The 14,223-nt window shown below is 34.7% G+C and overlaps 2 protein-coding genes across 4 annotated transcripts; one reads left to right on the top strand and one right to left on the bottom strand.

Annotated features, from left to right (window-relative positions):
* Window positions 1-769: 769 nt before the first annotated feature.
* On the bottom strand, window positions 770-9,412 carry LOC120258069 (galactinol synthase 1-like). Its single transcript, XM_039265414.1, has 3 exons — window positions 9,217-9,412; window positions 1,226-1,374; window positions 770-1,093 (listed from the first exon to the last, which is right to left on the bottom strand). Exons 1-3 carry the CDS (start codon window positions 9,410-9,412, stop codon window positions 863-865), a joined length of 576 nt encoding a protein of 191 aa, XP_039121348.1. The 3' UTR covers window positions 770-862.
* A 377-nt stretch (window positions 9,413-9,789) lies between these two features.
* On the top strand, window positions 9,790-12,303 carry LOC120271038 (F-box/kelch-repeat protein SKIP4-like). 3 transcript variants are annotated; one of them, XM_039278108.1, is made up of 4 exons: window positions 9,790-9,948; window positions 10,588-11,087; window positions 11,625-11,781; window positions 11,868-12,027. In XM_039278108.1, exons 2-4 carry the CDS (start codon window positions 10,606-10,608, stop codon window positions 11,886-11,888), a joined length of 660 nt encoding a protein of 219 aa, XP_039134042.1. In that variant the 5' UTR covers window positions 9,790-9,948; window positions 10,588-10,605; the 3' UTR covers window positions 11,889-12,027. The 3 variants fall into 3 exon arrangements, with proteins under 3 accessions (XP_039134042.1, XP_039134036.1, XP_039134028.1); XM_039278102.1 differs by having other exon boundaries at window positions 9,790-9,943; window positions 11,625-12,303; XM_039278094.1 differs by having other exon boundaries at window positions 11,625-12,303.
* Window positions 12,304-14,223: the final 1,920 nt, after the last annotated feature.

Raw genomic sequence — 14,223 nt, 5'->3', positions numbered from 1 at the left:
GATGGCATTAAATTACATAGGAATGGTGTTCATTCCTATGAAATTTAGTATTACATAGAAAACTTTAGAAATGGGTGTTTGGACATACTTTTTATAGGTTAAAATTACTATGGAAACATAGGATTTTATAGTAATTTTTTAAAGTGGTGGGAACCAAAATATTTTGGTTCCTTTGTTTTTCGGGCTAGGGGTTGGGGTTGCCATCAGTGTGCTTGGGCCATTAGGAGAAAGGAAAGGGGCTGGCCGCCACGCCTCCGGTCGCTTCCGTCACCACGCCTCCGGTCGCCTCCGTCACCACGCCTCCGGTCGCCTCTGGCCACCACGCCTCCGTCACCATGCCTCCGATCGCCTTCGGCCACCACACTTTGATTAGGGGACTGGTATGGTTTCTTTTGCTTCTCTAAATCTACTATGTAATCCGTTTCTTCCTTTTTCTTAATCAAAGGTCTCAACTTTGCATTTTAAATCTGTAAAAGATCCCATCCATTGTATATATTGATGAATGTTCTTCTTAGTCAGTCAACCATTCTAGATATTGACGATGAATCATTTGATTTATTTACTTAGTGAACCTGAAAGTTAGGAAAAATCACACAAGTTTTCTATCCTTTGTTTTATTGTTTCTTTTAATGATTTTGCCTTCTATAAGTATTCAATTGCCCGTGCTAAAGGATGTATGATGAGTTTATGAGCCTTTATGTGGGTTTCGACTCTCTGGTTATGAATTATAGTGTATTAAATGATTGGTTTAGTTCATGACATACATTCATATCTGCTTGATTAATGTATACCCTTGTCTCAAATGTTTGATAATATTCTGGTCTCTTGCTATTTGTAATTTATGTATACAAGCACTAGCTAATTAAGTTGCAGAAGGTGTAGGGATGTAAGCTATGGTTGGTTCTTGCATGGCTGCCATGATTAAAGGCTTTGAGAACCCCTCCTCCTCAACCTCAATCTCAACCTTGTCTTCTGCCTTAATGAAGTCCAAGGACTCATCATTGTAAATTTCCCACCATTTTGCCACTAGTTTCTTGATATCCTCCCTATCCATGTTAGTTTCTTGTCTAGTGTACCTCCATGGCTTTGATTCCTAATTAAATTTATAAAAACACACAAAAATAATAAGATTAAGCTAAATATTTTTTTTTATTAAAATGTTGATATATATGAAAAATTGTGATATATATAGATGAGAAGGAATAATTAATTAGGAGGAACTTACAGCAGCACGATAATGGACAACCTTGACCTTTTCAAGCTCAACGTTTTCAGGATGACACCATAGCATGGCCAGGACCAAGTTATAAACAACTGGGATTGGCTTGTAGCTTTTCTTAAAGAACATGTTCAAGAAATAATTAGTGGTCCCTCCTTAGTTTGTGATGTATTTTGAGATAATTTGTGTGTATGCAAGAGTCTATTCTAATAGATGAGTTCAATGCTTATTTAAATGGATGGGAATATCAATTGGATGATAACATCATCATCATTTTAATAATCTTTTTATGGTGATGCAGATGTAATTAAATCTTTGAATTGGTCATCCACTTCTTTAGAAATTGTTCTATGGAATACTACTATATGATGTTCCTGCTTGGATGTTGTTTTATAAAAGATATTTGAATTGTTTAAGTTTTGTCCACTTTTTTTGTTGATGGAGTTAATATCAATATGTTACTTGATTAACTGAGATTAATGTTTAAACATTTGATGTTAACTAGTAAGAAACAACAAATTTTGTTTTTGAGATCTTTTCAGTGAAATAGTGAAAAAAAACAAACAGAAGATAAATAATTAGTAAAATATATTATAATAAATTTGAATTTATTTAGGTGTTATTCGGTCTAGCCAGCTATCCATTGTTGATACTGATGATTGTTCTTCAGAAAGTTTATTGTGAAACATTTATTTTTAGAATATGGGATTGTATTTAAAGTTAAGAAAGTATCATTTTATTTATTTGGAGTTATGTCTTTCATAGTATTTGGATATAATTCTTATTGCATATGTTATCTTTGGACAATAATTCTGTTTCCCGATAAGAAAGGATTGATTTTGGGAAGCTCAATTTGCTGTCATCATAATTGGTTTGACTTTCCTTAGATTTGTTCTATTTTCGAATATGAGCTACAAAGATTTATGAGAATATGATCTACTGATGGATGTTTAGTAATTAATAAAGTGTATCACTTCTTTATCCCAAACTTTGTCTAAAATTCCAGGTTAGTTGTCTTCATTTATTGAGTGGTCTGAGCTATTTCATATCTATCCTAATTATTCATGTTAGTCTACCAATAATTAGGAAGACATGTTCATTTATATGATTAGAGATATGTTTACATCTATCATACATAGTATACGTTGCCTTCGTAAATACCTCCTTAATGAATTTGTTGGCTTTGAATAGATGGCAAATCAAGAGAAGACCGATACAAGGGCTAAATGGAATGAAAATCATAGGGCTCATCTAGTGAAATTATTAGGCGATTATAACGTTCCAGAGTACCGCTCACAAAATGGATGAACTAAAGAAGCATGGAATAGAATATTGGTGACATGGTAACGAAATTCCATAATTTAAAATGCACTGTTGTACAAGTTAAAGCATTAGAACAGGAGATAAAAAAAATTTACAAACTTCTGAAGGGGTTTACCGAATTAAGTGGCTTTGGATGTGATTATGAAAAAAATATGGTAGAAGCCACTAAAGAAGTTTGGGCACCACTACTTGAGGTATATATTTTTATCACATAATTTGCAAACTTAATGCAATAATTTCTTTTAAACACTTTCATCAAAATATACAGAGAAATAAAAAAGCAAGAGATGGCATCAAAAACCCTTTTCCATATTTCACAGCATTGCAGGAGATTTATGAGGGTAAAAAAGTGTTGTTTACCAATGTTTTCTTTAAAGATTTAGTAATAAATTAGGGAGATATGCAGAAGGAAGACGCTTTCGTGATGTAGATTATTATGCAAACGTGCTAATGGACACTCCATCTCTAAGCATTCCGGCTCCAAATGATCCCATCCAATCATTGTTTACACCCGAAATAGAGACAGAGGATCGTGATTTTGCACAAGTGGAACCTCCATGCAGTCAAACATATATTTCACAACCACAAAGTTCATGTAGTTCAAGACGACAAGGGTTAGGAGATGATATACAAAGAAGGAAAAATGACCAAAAGCGAAAAAAATGTTCATGAGGCATTCTTAGAACAATATATTGATATGCGTCGAGTTGAGACTTATAGATATATTGATGCTATGAAAAAGAACCAGAGGAGAAGTACACCATAGGAGAATGCATGGCGCCATTTAATGTGGTGTGCGATCTATTTTCAGATGAAGAGTTTGTCAAAGTTACAACATTATTTAAAGACAAGGATAATCGTGAAATCTTCTTGAGTATCATCAAAGAAGATCGGAAAGTGTTGTGGCTTCGACAAATGATTAATTAAAAACAATGTTATGATATATGTTTTTTATATTTACTTACGTGCAATTTATGTTTGAGGATCTTTATTATTGTCACAATGACTTCATTCTTTTATATAAGACGTTATGTTTATGAGATCTATTTATTTATGTGAGATATACTCATTTATTTGTGGTTAGGTTCTTGAATTATTTGCGGATATTCTATTACTTAATAACAAAAAAGGAGTTTTATAAATAATAATCTTATACATCATTGATAATCTTACATAGGGCAACATTCTATTACTTAATAACAAAACAAGGCAACATTGATAATCTTACACACATTTATATTACATTTCTACGATAGTTACAATAATCATTTCACATTTGCATAGTTATTTCATCTCTTTTGCGAGCACCTGCAATACGTTCAGAGTTTATTATTTTTGTTTTTATTGAGCTTCACTGAACCTCCTTGTGTATACGTGCAGATGGTCTTGTGAGTCTGGAATTTGAGGAATAGTCATTGGCGCAGTCAATGTGACATTCACATGGTCGTATGTGCTCCACAACCCATTGGAACTCAACTCTCATTGAATATAGCTCCATCAAACGTACCATTGGGAGTTCAGGGGAGTATTGTTTCAATTACCCATATTCACACATGTTTTTGATTGCTTTATATTTTATTGTGCTTGCATGCGTACATTGACGGCAATGTACATCTTAAGTGTGGGGAGAGTTCACATTACACATGTTCTATACTTATGTTTCATTGTTCATGCTCATGTAGCTAATGGCGGTTCACCTTAGTTGCAATGTTTGTATTCTTGAGTTTAGGAGAATTTTTAACATTGAATTTTCTCATGCTCTAGTTTTATTTGAATTCCTAGGAATTTTTGCTCGATTGACACTTGTTGCACTACTCACTCATTAAACCTTGCGGAAACTCAAGTTCGACGTTTAAGGGACTATTTTAGTTTGTTTCTTGTTTTAATTTTGTTGAAAAAAACAGTTATGTTTGTTTTTTTTTGTGCATTGGGGGTGAAAAGAGCTACCATCTATGAAGTATGAAGCTACTCTCATATGTCGGATACTATTTATGCCCTAGTGAGAGAAAGAGCTATCTCATGAGATGAGTGAAAGCTACCACCCATGCAGAAAGAGCTACCGCATCGAAAGTGTGAAAACCACCTTAACGGCCGCTTAGGAAAGGGCTACCTATCTTCTCTTTTCTTGTTGTACATAAATAAGTCCCTCTCACTTAGAGCTTTAAGGAGTATACGTTAGGGTTGACTTGAGTGAGTTTATAGATACTTACACTATTTCGGGTTGTTGTCCTTTTTTTATTCAAGTTTTTAACTAGAGCATTGATTTTTCATATTCAGTGTTGAAATTTTTCCTCACTTGTAGAATGCTTCCCTTGCATGCTTTTGGTGAACCTACGGTTAAGCACTTTCAACTTTGCCTTCTTATATGCTTTAATGTTTTATTTTTGCTTGAGGACAAGCAAAACCTTAAGTGTGGGGGAGTTTGATAAGTTCTTGTGTATTAGTAATATAAAGTGTTCTTTTCTTACATCGAGCATTATTTTTCTCAGATTTTATCGCTTATGCATGAGTATTTGTGTTCTTTTGTGCATCTAGGGTTGTGGAGATAATTGCGAAAGAAAGGAACCAAAAGTAGATCGTGGATGCATTTGTTGATGAAGTCTTGGAGTGAACAAATTTAAAGACAAAAGTTGTGCTCAAAGATATGTGAGTGTGTGCGAACCTCCATTGTGCTCGAGCGAACATACAAATTGGAAGGGCACAAAGACAGTCGCACTCATGTGTTCCGACTTGTGTAATACTAGAAAGATCTTCGTCAATGTGGTTTAATTGAAGACGCGACGCAATATACCGCATGAATGTGTGCCCATTCATGTGGCCTCAATGAAAAGAGTGGATTCGGGAGCATTATGGAGAAGTATTGTTGCAGATGTTGTAGCAAATCACTGTAGCAGTTACTGTTCACAGCGCGCGGAAAAACTCAAGTCTACAAATCCACACGCCGTGTGGATGCCCGATTCCAGCCCCTATAAAAGCCGCAATTTCAGACGTTTTGAAGGATCTTTTTCTCAACTTTTCACCATCTTTGGAGGCGCTCATGGCTAGCGTTTGGAGAGGCTTTGGCTAGGTCTTTGGAGTGGTTCTACGGCCTTCGACATCGCGTTCCTTTGGAAGATAGTTATTGGGAGAGCTTTCATCGGCATCGATTCGGCGAGGTGTGCCCTAGGCTTGACAAGGGAACCCTTGGAGAAGACGAGGCAACTCCACAAGACCATCGATTCGGACTACGAGGGGGGTTTTACTTATGGATTGCATGCTTTTACATTCGATTTCATTATTGATTGTATCTTGCTCCATGGAGAGCTAAACCCCTGTGGGTGCTTGGACTTGTAAACCCTAGGATGATTTTGTTTTATTGACTCTTGTTTTGCTTGTTTAATTGATGTTTAAATTAAGTTCCAACCTTGAATGCTTGTTGTATTGATTTTCCCTTAGAGTGACACTAGGGTTGAGAATCTATCTTGGTAATCCTTGTGGATGAGTGGCACACTATGAGGGTTAGACAAAGCATGGTTGGAGAGGGTCGAGAGAGTGAGTTGAGAGGTAGCGGAACATCCCCTTTTCCTTTCCGATGTAATTTATCCTAGCTCCATGTTCAAAGAGTTCTTTGCGGTCATGATAGAGTGAAGTGGTACGAGACAAATTCCGTTGGGGCTTAGTTGCACAAGCAACAGAGTGAAGCGTTGAAGTAATCCTTAGTGATGGGGTTTAATTGTAACTAGTGTCTTTCGTCTGGACCAAAGGGTTGGCTATATATTAGGGAATAGGGTTTATCCTTGGAGTCCCTAGAGCTTTATGCAACTCCACACAGTGTGAGGTGTCAAGACTATTTCTTTCCGGTGGGGCGTAGTGTAGGATTAGTCATAGTTGACCTTAGGTTTGGGAACGTGTGGTTTAGGATTTCCACGACTAATTAAACATCCATTAGAAGGCATAATGATTAGTCTTGCACTTGAAACAATAGTCCTAGGGTGAGCAATGTACAGGTGCCCCATCTTATATCGATTGTCTCTCCTTACTTCTATTGCTTCTCTTCCTTTTTTTTCTTTATTTTTCTTTGCATTAATATTGTTCACACAACTCATCAATCATTTTCACTATAGTTAAATAACAATACTTGTGTTTTTGAGCACTATTCTCTATAGATATGACTGCCCACTCACCAGGGTACTTTATTACTTCGACAACCCGTGCACTTGCGCTACACACACGAAATGGGTGTGTCACTTGCAAAACTATTTTGTAGAAAGGTACCTAACATTAGGGGTGAGCAAAACCGGGTACCCGACCCGGTTTTTAAAACCGGATCGGGTACCCTATTTTTCGGATCAGCAAAAGCTTGACCCGTATCCAACCCGGTTTAAATCGGGTACCCGGTTTAAACCGGATCGGATATCGGATATCCGGATCCAAATTTAAGTTTTATCTCCTCCATGGATATATATAACAACATCAACATTCATATGAGAAACTTGTAACTTATAAAGAGGATTAAAACCTTACATTATTCTCCCCACAAAAACAGTCAAAAACATAATAAAGAGTTTCACCAATCTTAGACATAAAGATTTGGAATTTTTTTCCTTTTACTTTTAATCCTAGAAGAGTTTAAATTTATTAATATGTATATATAATATAACTATATATAAGTAACTCTTTAAGTATTTAAACGGGGGTTTTTTATTTTTTTCTACTTACACCCTCGTAAAATTTTAAATTTATTAATATATATAATAAATTTAAATTTTATATGGTCTAAAAAGTAAAAAAGAAAAAAATTTATCTTCAAGGGTTTAAATGAGGGATTTGGATTTTTTTTCTTTTTTACTTTTTAAACCATATAAAATTTAATTTATTATATATCTAATTATCTATCTATATATAATTATATATATAAACGAATATATTAAAAACCGGATCGGATTCGGATACCCGATTTTTAATTTCTCCCGACCCGTATCCGATCCGGTTTTCACCTTAAAAATTCGGACCGGGTACCCGACCCTCTTTTTCGGATTGGGTACCCAAAAAATTCGGGTAAAAAAACCGGATATCGGATCGGATCATCGGATTCGGATTTTTTGCTCACCCCTACCTAACATGTCAAGAATGAAACCACAATAACATTGATAGATTTGGTTTTTGTTTACAAATACGCTTTTTATGTTTAATTTTTGTTTAAGTTATCTTGTTTCCGTTTATCAATCCCGGTTCTGTTTAACCTAACACGTTTCCGTTTAATATTCTTGGTTTATGCTTAACAATAGTTATTTTTGTTTAAATTACCTTGTTTCCATTTATCAATCCAGGTTTGTGTTTAAGCTAACGCGCTCATCCATTGCAATATAGATCACATAAAAACGATCACCTGACAATCAACAACAACCATTCAAATCGATTCTAGCCAAAATCAAACAACCAAAATTACTAACAAATCAATAAAATGATCCAAAAAAGTTTCAATCTTCAATGTCAAATGCCAAAACCATCACCAAATCAATTAAACAAAATAGAAAAAACAAGAACAAGAACTTTATGGATATATGGATCAATCCCTCCGGCTCCGAGTTGAATGAGGCGACCGAGAGAAATGATGGAGCTTTTCGCCTCCGAGCTTTGCAAAGCGAGGGATTCATGGCCCAGTGAAGGGAGCAAAGAAGAGAAGAACGATAGGGACACATCCCCGTTCACAACCTCTCTTTCTCTTTCTTCGCTTCTTTAGTATTAAATGCTTATCTAATTTATCGGCTTATTTGCATATTATCCCCTCAAATTCTCTCTAATTCTCAATTAATTCTTGTTCTATAAACTCTAGACTATTTTACAGCACTCCTTTAAATCATGCAAATTTCTATCAATATTTCCCTCTGAATTTAGAAATTATTATCCCCTCAAATCCTCTCTAATTATTAATTAATTTTTATTATGGTTTCAAAATTATCTTTATTTAAAATATAATTTAAAAAAAATGTGAATTTGAATATGAGTTATTAGAAGTTGAAGAAGTACATTAAATATAAATATAAATTTTAACATTTTATGTTTAACAATAGTTGTTTTTGTTTATCAATCCCGATTTTCGTTTAAGTTAACATGTTTCCGTGTAACAGTCTCCGTTACTGTTTAAGTTTACTCGTTTATATTTATCTAATTACGTTAAAGCGCATTGTTAAATGTTTTACTTTTAATTTGTTGGGTTTCAATAGTTTTACATTATATGTTAATGCATATGTGATTAAGTTTACTAGTTTGAGTTTAATAGTTTTGGTTTCTATTTATGAATACATTTATTATATTTTACTAATAGTTTTTTTGTTTAAGTTATCTTGTTTCTGTTTATCAATCCGGGTTTCTGTTTAAGTTAATACGTTTCCATTTAATAGTCTTAGTTTCTGTTTAACAGTAGTTATTTTTGTTTTAATTACCTTGTTTCCGTTTATCACTTTGGGTTTGTGTTTAAGCTAACGCGCTCCTAACAATCAGCCCCATGATAAACATTCTGACAATTTCAAATTTATCCATACAAAAAAATGGACATAAATTGGATAAATAGGAATTAAAAAAAACACACACGCACATGTACCAATTCAGAATGTCCAAGGGGATCGACATAAATCGGTTCTCTATCTCAAGCCTCTTCCTCCCTTTCTTACAAAACACCTAATACCTCTCACCCTCCTCATCCTCCTTCCGCCCATCAGATTTCTTCGGTTCTCCAAAGCACAGCATATCCCCCATTGGTATATCGATCCTCGCCGACGTCTTCCTCTCCAAGGTCGAGCCTTTCCCACCCGACTTTGCTGTCAAACTAGAAGGCGAACCCGAAGAATCTATAGCAACAGAGCGGCGATTAAAAAAGTCGAAGCCCATTAGAGATGTGCGGTGAGGTTCAAGGTCTTCTAAAAAATGTTCGAAAAAAGGCAAAATAATTGGGTGATTTGATAGTTAAAAGTAAAATTTTCAAAAGGATGATGTGTGTTTTTTCCACTATTGCCAAGGGTAAATATGGAATTCAATTAAATGAACTAGACAAAATGAGCTGTATGGAGCAAAAATTGAAGTGAAGTAAAAAGGAATGACTGTATGGTAAATTCAGAAGTTAGAGGGGGCTGTCTGGGATGTTTTGAAACTGTTAGGGTTAAAAAATAATTTTTAACTATAAACAATAATTTTTCTTTTTCATTTTTTATAATGAATATTTGTTGAACTTCGTCCCTCTTATTTAACCTTGAACATTTGGGCGCACGCAAAGCAGAAGGGGGACTCTTTTGTTGCCGTTAATCAGAATCCCTTTTTCCAAACTAGAAATAACGTACATCGGTAAAAGAGTCGCCTCGACGAAGACGAGCACCCACGACTTCTTCACTCTCCGTCGATCTTCGGTTCCTCATCGTCCTTCCAGTAAGGTCAAATCCATGGAATTCATTCTTATCTTTATGTTCTTCCGATGATTTCCATCTTCTTAGATCCCTTTGATTGGATTCCGATTTTGGTTTTGTTCATCGTATATTGTGATCTAGGGTTTGGTGATCAGCCAGAAATTTGATTTATTTATTTATTTTTTTTTATGATCTTTTTGGTTCATATAGTGATTATTTTTGTGGATGCATTGCTTTGTGTGGGAATTTGTGCACAATGGTGGTCGAGTCTGAACCAAATTGTATAATTTCAGTCTGCTTGTGATTTTCTTTTCTTCAAATTTCTTTTTTTTTTTTTTCAAATTTCTTCACTAGTCCTTTTATTCTCTTCCGGAAAAAGGTTGAATTTTTGTTTGGTTACTGATGAAATTTTGTGGAAAATGTTTTGTTGTGCTTGTTTAGATGAAGAAAATAGCATGGAATGAAAATGTTGTAGGAAGTTGTAAAAGAAAATATTTTCTCCTTCCATTATGTTTTCGTCTAGTGTTTTGGTGAAGTGAGGAAAATTTTATGCATTTCATAATTAATGCTTTCATTTGTATCAATATGGTTATTTACTGATATAGCACATAAAATATTTTTGAAAATATTGTGATCATCCCAATCCCAACTCTTTTCTTCCCCCAGGTCTGAGACACCATAACCATGACATCTTTTGGAAGTATAACTGAGGAATGTGGGCTCATCAATGGTTCAAATTTTCCTTTTATACCTGGCCTACCTGATGATATTGCACTTCTTTGCTTAGCAAGAGTCCCGCTCCGCTATCATCATGTTCTGAGGTGTGTTTCAAGGAGATGGAAAGCCTTATTGGGTAGTGAAGAGTGGGCTTCTTGCCGCCAGAAGAATAATCTGGAGGAATCTTTGATTTATGCATTGTGTAGAGACAATACGACGGGAAGAAATTGCTCTTATGTATTATATCCAGAACCAGCTAGCCGATGCTGGAAACTTCATGGGGATGTCCCTACTCAGTTCTCTGAGAAGAAAGGACTGGTCTTAGAAGCTCTGGGGAAGAAATTATATTTGTTCAGTAATTGTGGCTTCCCTGGATGTACAACAGGTGCAGTTTATTGCTATGTTCCTTCTGCAAATAAATGGGAGGAAGGGGCTCCCATGGCTGGCAGGTATTCTTCTTCATTTGATCTTATGCCTTTAGTTGAAAACAATCATGAACTAATGCATGTGATCTATTATATTTGTTTAGTACAAGTGAATGTTTACTGATATATGTAAATTTTTCTTGGCGGTCACCTTATTAATTAGTGCAATGAATGAATCCAGATCACAATTTGGCTCATTGAGGGTCTTGCATATGTAAGTATGCCATTGCTAAACCTCAAATTGTGGTGTGTATATTCTAGTTATTGAACATCCATCTGAAACAACGTATGAAGATTATGTTTCTTTTAACTCGTGTGGTCTGGGAAACTCCAAAGCACAACTATAGATTCTTACTATGATGTGCATGTTCTTTTTTCCGGGGCTCTTCTGTTTTATAAGATTTGTTTTATTTAAGTTTGATAATGGCTGCACAAAACAATATTTTCAATATTTTAGCAATAATAATAATTTCTCATATGCCTTTTATAATCTTTGTTGATTCGTTGGCTTAATCAACAAAGAAAATTACAGGATAGAGAATTGATTTATTTTTATTGCAGGTGCTATTTTTTATCGACTGTTTTGGATGAGAAACTCTACATTATTGGTGGGAATGGCATGAGCATTGTTGATCAACAATCACTGGATGTTTATGACTCACATTCAAACAGTTGGAGCTCTAATGAAATCCAAATTCCACTCAATGACATTGTCAAGGTCATCCCTTTAGATGGCAAAATACACACTATCCACAAGATTTGGAATTTCCCTTATGCAGGTGTATGTGATCCCTCATGTTGTAGGTGGAACAAGACCAACAATGACTTGGCTTCCTGTTGTGGGCCGACTGTTGTCATTGACGGCACTCTCTACATGTTGGATGAAACTTCAGGGACGAGGCTCATGATTTGGCAAAAGAGCAGTGAAGAATGGGTGGCACTGGGAAGGCTGTCGCACCAGCTCACACAACCTCCATGTCAACTTGTGGCTGTTGGTAGGAAAATTTTTGTTGTCGGGCAAGGATTGCATACAGTAGTTGTTGATGTTGATACAGCAGCAAAAGTCGAAGGAATGTTAGTGAGCTCATCATTCTTTTCTAAATCAAATTCCCATCTTTCTGTAATTAGCTGCAAAGCTGTCACCATTTGAGATGTTATTTTATGTATATGTCATCAAATGATACCCTCTGATAAACAGATTACAAATGTGTTTTCAATTCGATATTCATAAGAATTTCAAACAAAGGGTTTAGTGTTGTTCTTTTAACATAAATCTTGCATTCTGTTGTTTGTTTGAGAAATGGGGGGAATGTAAGAGACGGTTGTTCTTTAATTGGGTTTTTATTTGGTATTAAAGTGATGGGTTGTACCCATTAATAATCGGAAATTAAGAAAAATAGGAGTGGATTAACTGTATTGGAGCTAAGGCATGGAAAATCATAAAATGCCAATAGAAAAAATAATTAGTTCGATATAATCATGAAAAAGGACGTTTATGTATTAGAAAATGCTTTTACCGACTTTTTGTCCCTCTTCAAAATCACTTCTATAAATGGCTTGTTGGAAGGGGTGGCCACAAAAACTCCTCCTTGTTGGTAGGGGTGGTCATAAAAACTCCATTGAAAAATATTATTTGGATTTTTTTTTCATGAAATGTGGACAAGTGATGTGTAAAGGTGTTTATGAGTGGGGATTGATCATCCAGATTTATGGGTTTTAAGTAGTGGATAAGAGATTTGCAGTGCCCCGTTATCACCACTGTTTCTTTATGAGTCTTGCACTCGAGACTTTTGAATGTCATACTTTCATAAGACCAAGTATTCTGGGCTATGAGCTCTTTAGTTATATTTTCTGTTTTTATTTTGGAATTTTAATTTTATGTTTTAAGTTTAGCTAATAAAATAAAAAAATTTTTATTTTAATTTGCTTGGTTAGTATGCGAACTATTTACTTTAGTTTGAGGAACCAAGACATAGCATAGTGGTTTTCTATCTTGCTTTTATTTGGGATGTTTTCGAGTTTGAAACCTCTCAAACATAATGAAAAAATAAAAAATAAAAAGGTGCTTGCCATCGATTTATAAAAAACTTACTTTAGTTTGAAGGTTTGATGACTTTGACCGTGTAGAGCCACAATTAGGCATAGTGGGTAAAGATGTATTCTATTATTATTATTATTATTATTATTATTATTTTTGAGTAGCAAAAGGAAAATAGCAACCATTTTTCCTAAAAAAAAGGGAAGGTGACGAGAAAATCACTTATTAGTGGTTAAGAAAAAGGATAAGTGATTTATTTGGAAGGAAAATACCTTTAATTCTTTTCGATAGTTACAACCTTAGCCACTTATTAAAAAAAAGTATTTACAAAATAAACAAATAACAAAAACTAGCAAGTTTTTTTTATCCATATTTGGATAAACTGTTTTTAAAGTAAGTTAAGCATTTATATGTTTTTTTTTTTTTAGAATTTGTTTCTCTAGAGAACTTAAAAAAATAATTAAAAAAATGGAAAACTAATTTCCCTTTAACACACATAACGGTTTTTCGGCATCGTTTCTAAAAAAATGAAAAACATGTATGAAAAATGTTTTAAATAAAAACACTCTTGATCTAATCGGACAATTGCATTCAATGTCCCTATTCATTATACACCCCTAAACTATATCATTTCCTCAAATTTTAAGGCATATTTTGATCTGGATAGGAGTACCAACTTGACCAATTCAAACGAAGGATGCTTCATCTTCGTCATGCTGTTGGGGAGAACGGGACAACCACAATATGCAAACCAAGATTGCTTCATTTTCATGACGCTGTTGGGGAAAATGGGACAATCACATTATGCAAACAAGTGTTTTCACCAAAACTGTAGCACTCAGTACGGGATTGTAGCAGCAAGCACGATAATAATATAATATAGCAATTACCATGATAATCTCAAAAATTCCAACCTATAATCAACACGGCCTTGATAGGAACCTGTGAGTGCCCGTGCTAGTCTCAGGAATCCTTTGTACTATAGTGCTATTACTGTAGCACTTTAAGCATAATATTATAGTACTTATGCAGGGTACTGTAGCATCTGTGTTGTTCTTTGAAACTCTAACCTACAATAAGTATAGTCCATTGTATTGTCATGTTGCTACCTGTGCTATTCTC

This window comes from Dioscorea cayenensis, chromosome 1, assembly GCF_009730915.1.
Source record: "Dioscorea cayenensis subsp. rotundata cultivar TDr96_F1 chromosome 1, TDr96_F1_v2_PseudoChromosome.rev07_lg8_w22 25.fasta, whole genome shotgun sequence".
NCBI classification, from domain to species: Eukaryota; Viridiplantae; Streptophyta; class Magnoliopsida; order Dioscoreales; family Dioscoreaceae; genus Dioscorea; species Dioscorea cayenensis.
Note: the sequence above shows the minus strand (reverse complement) of the source record. Positions and strands in the feature narration are given on the sequence as shown.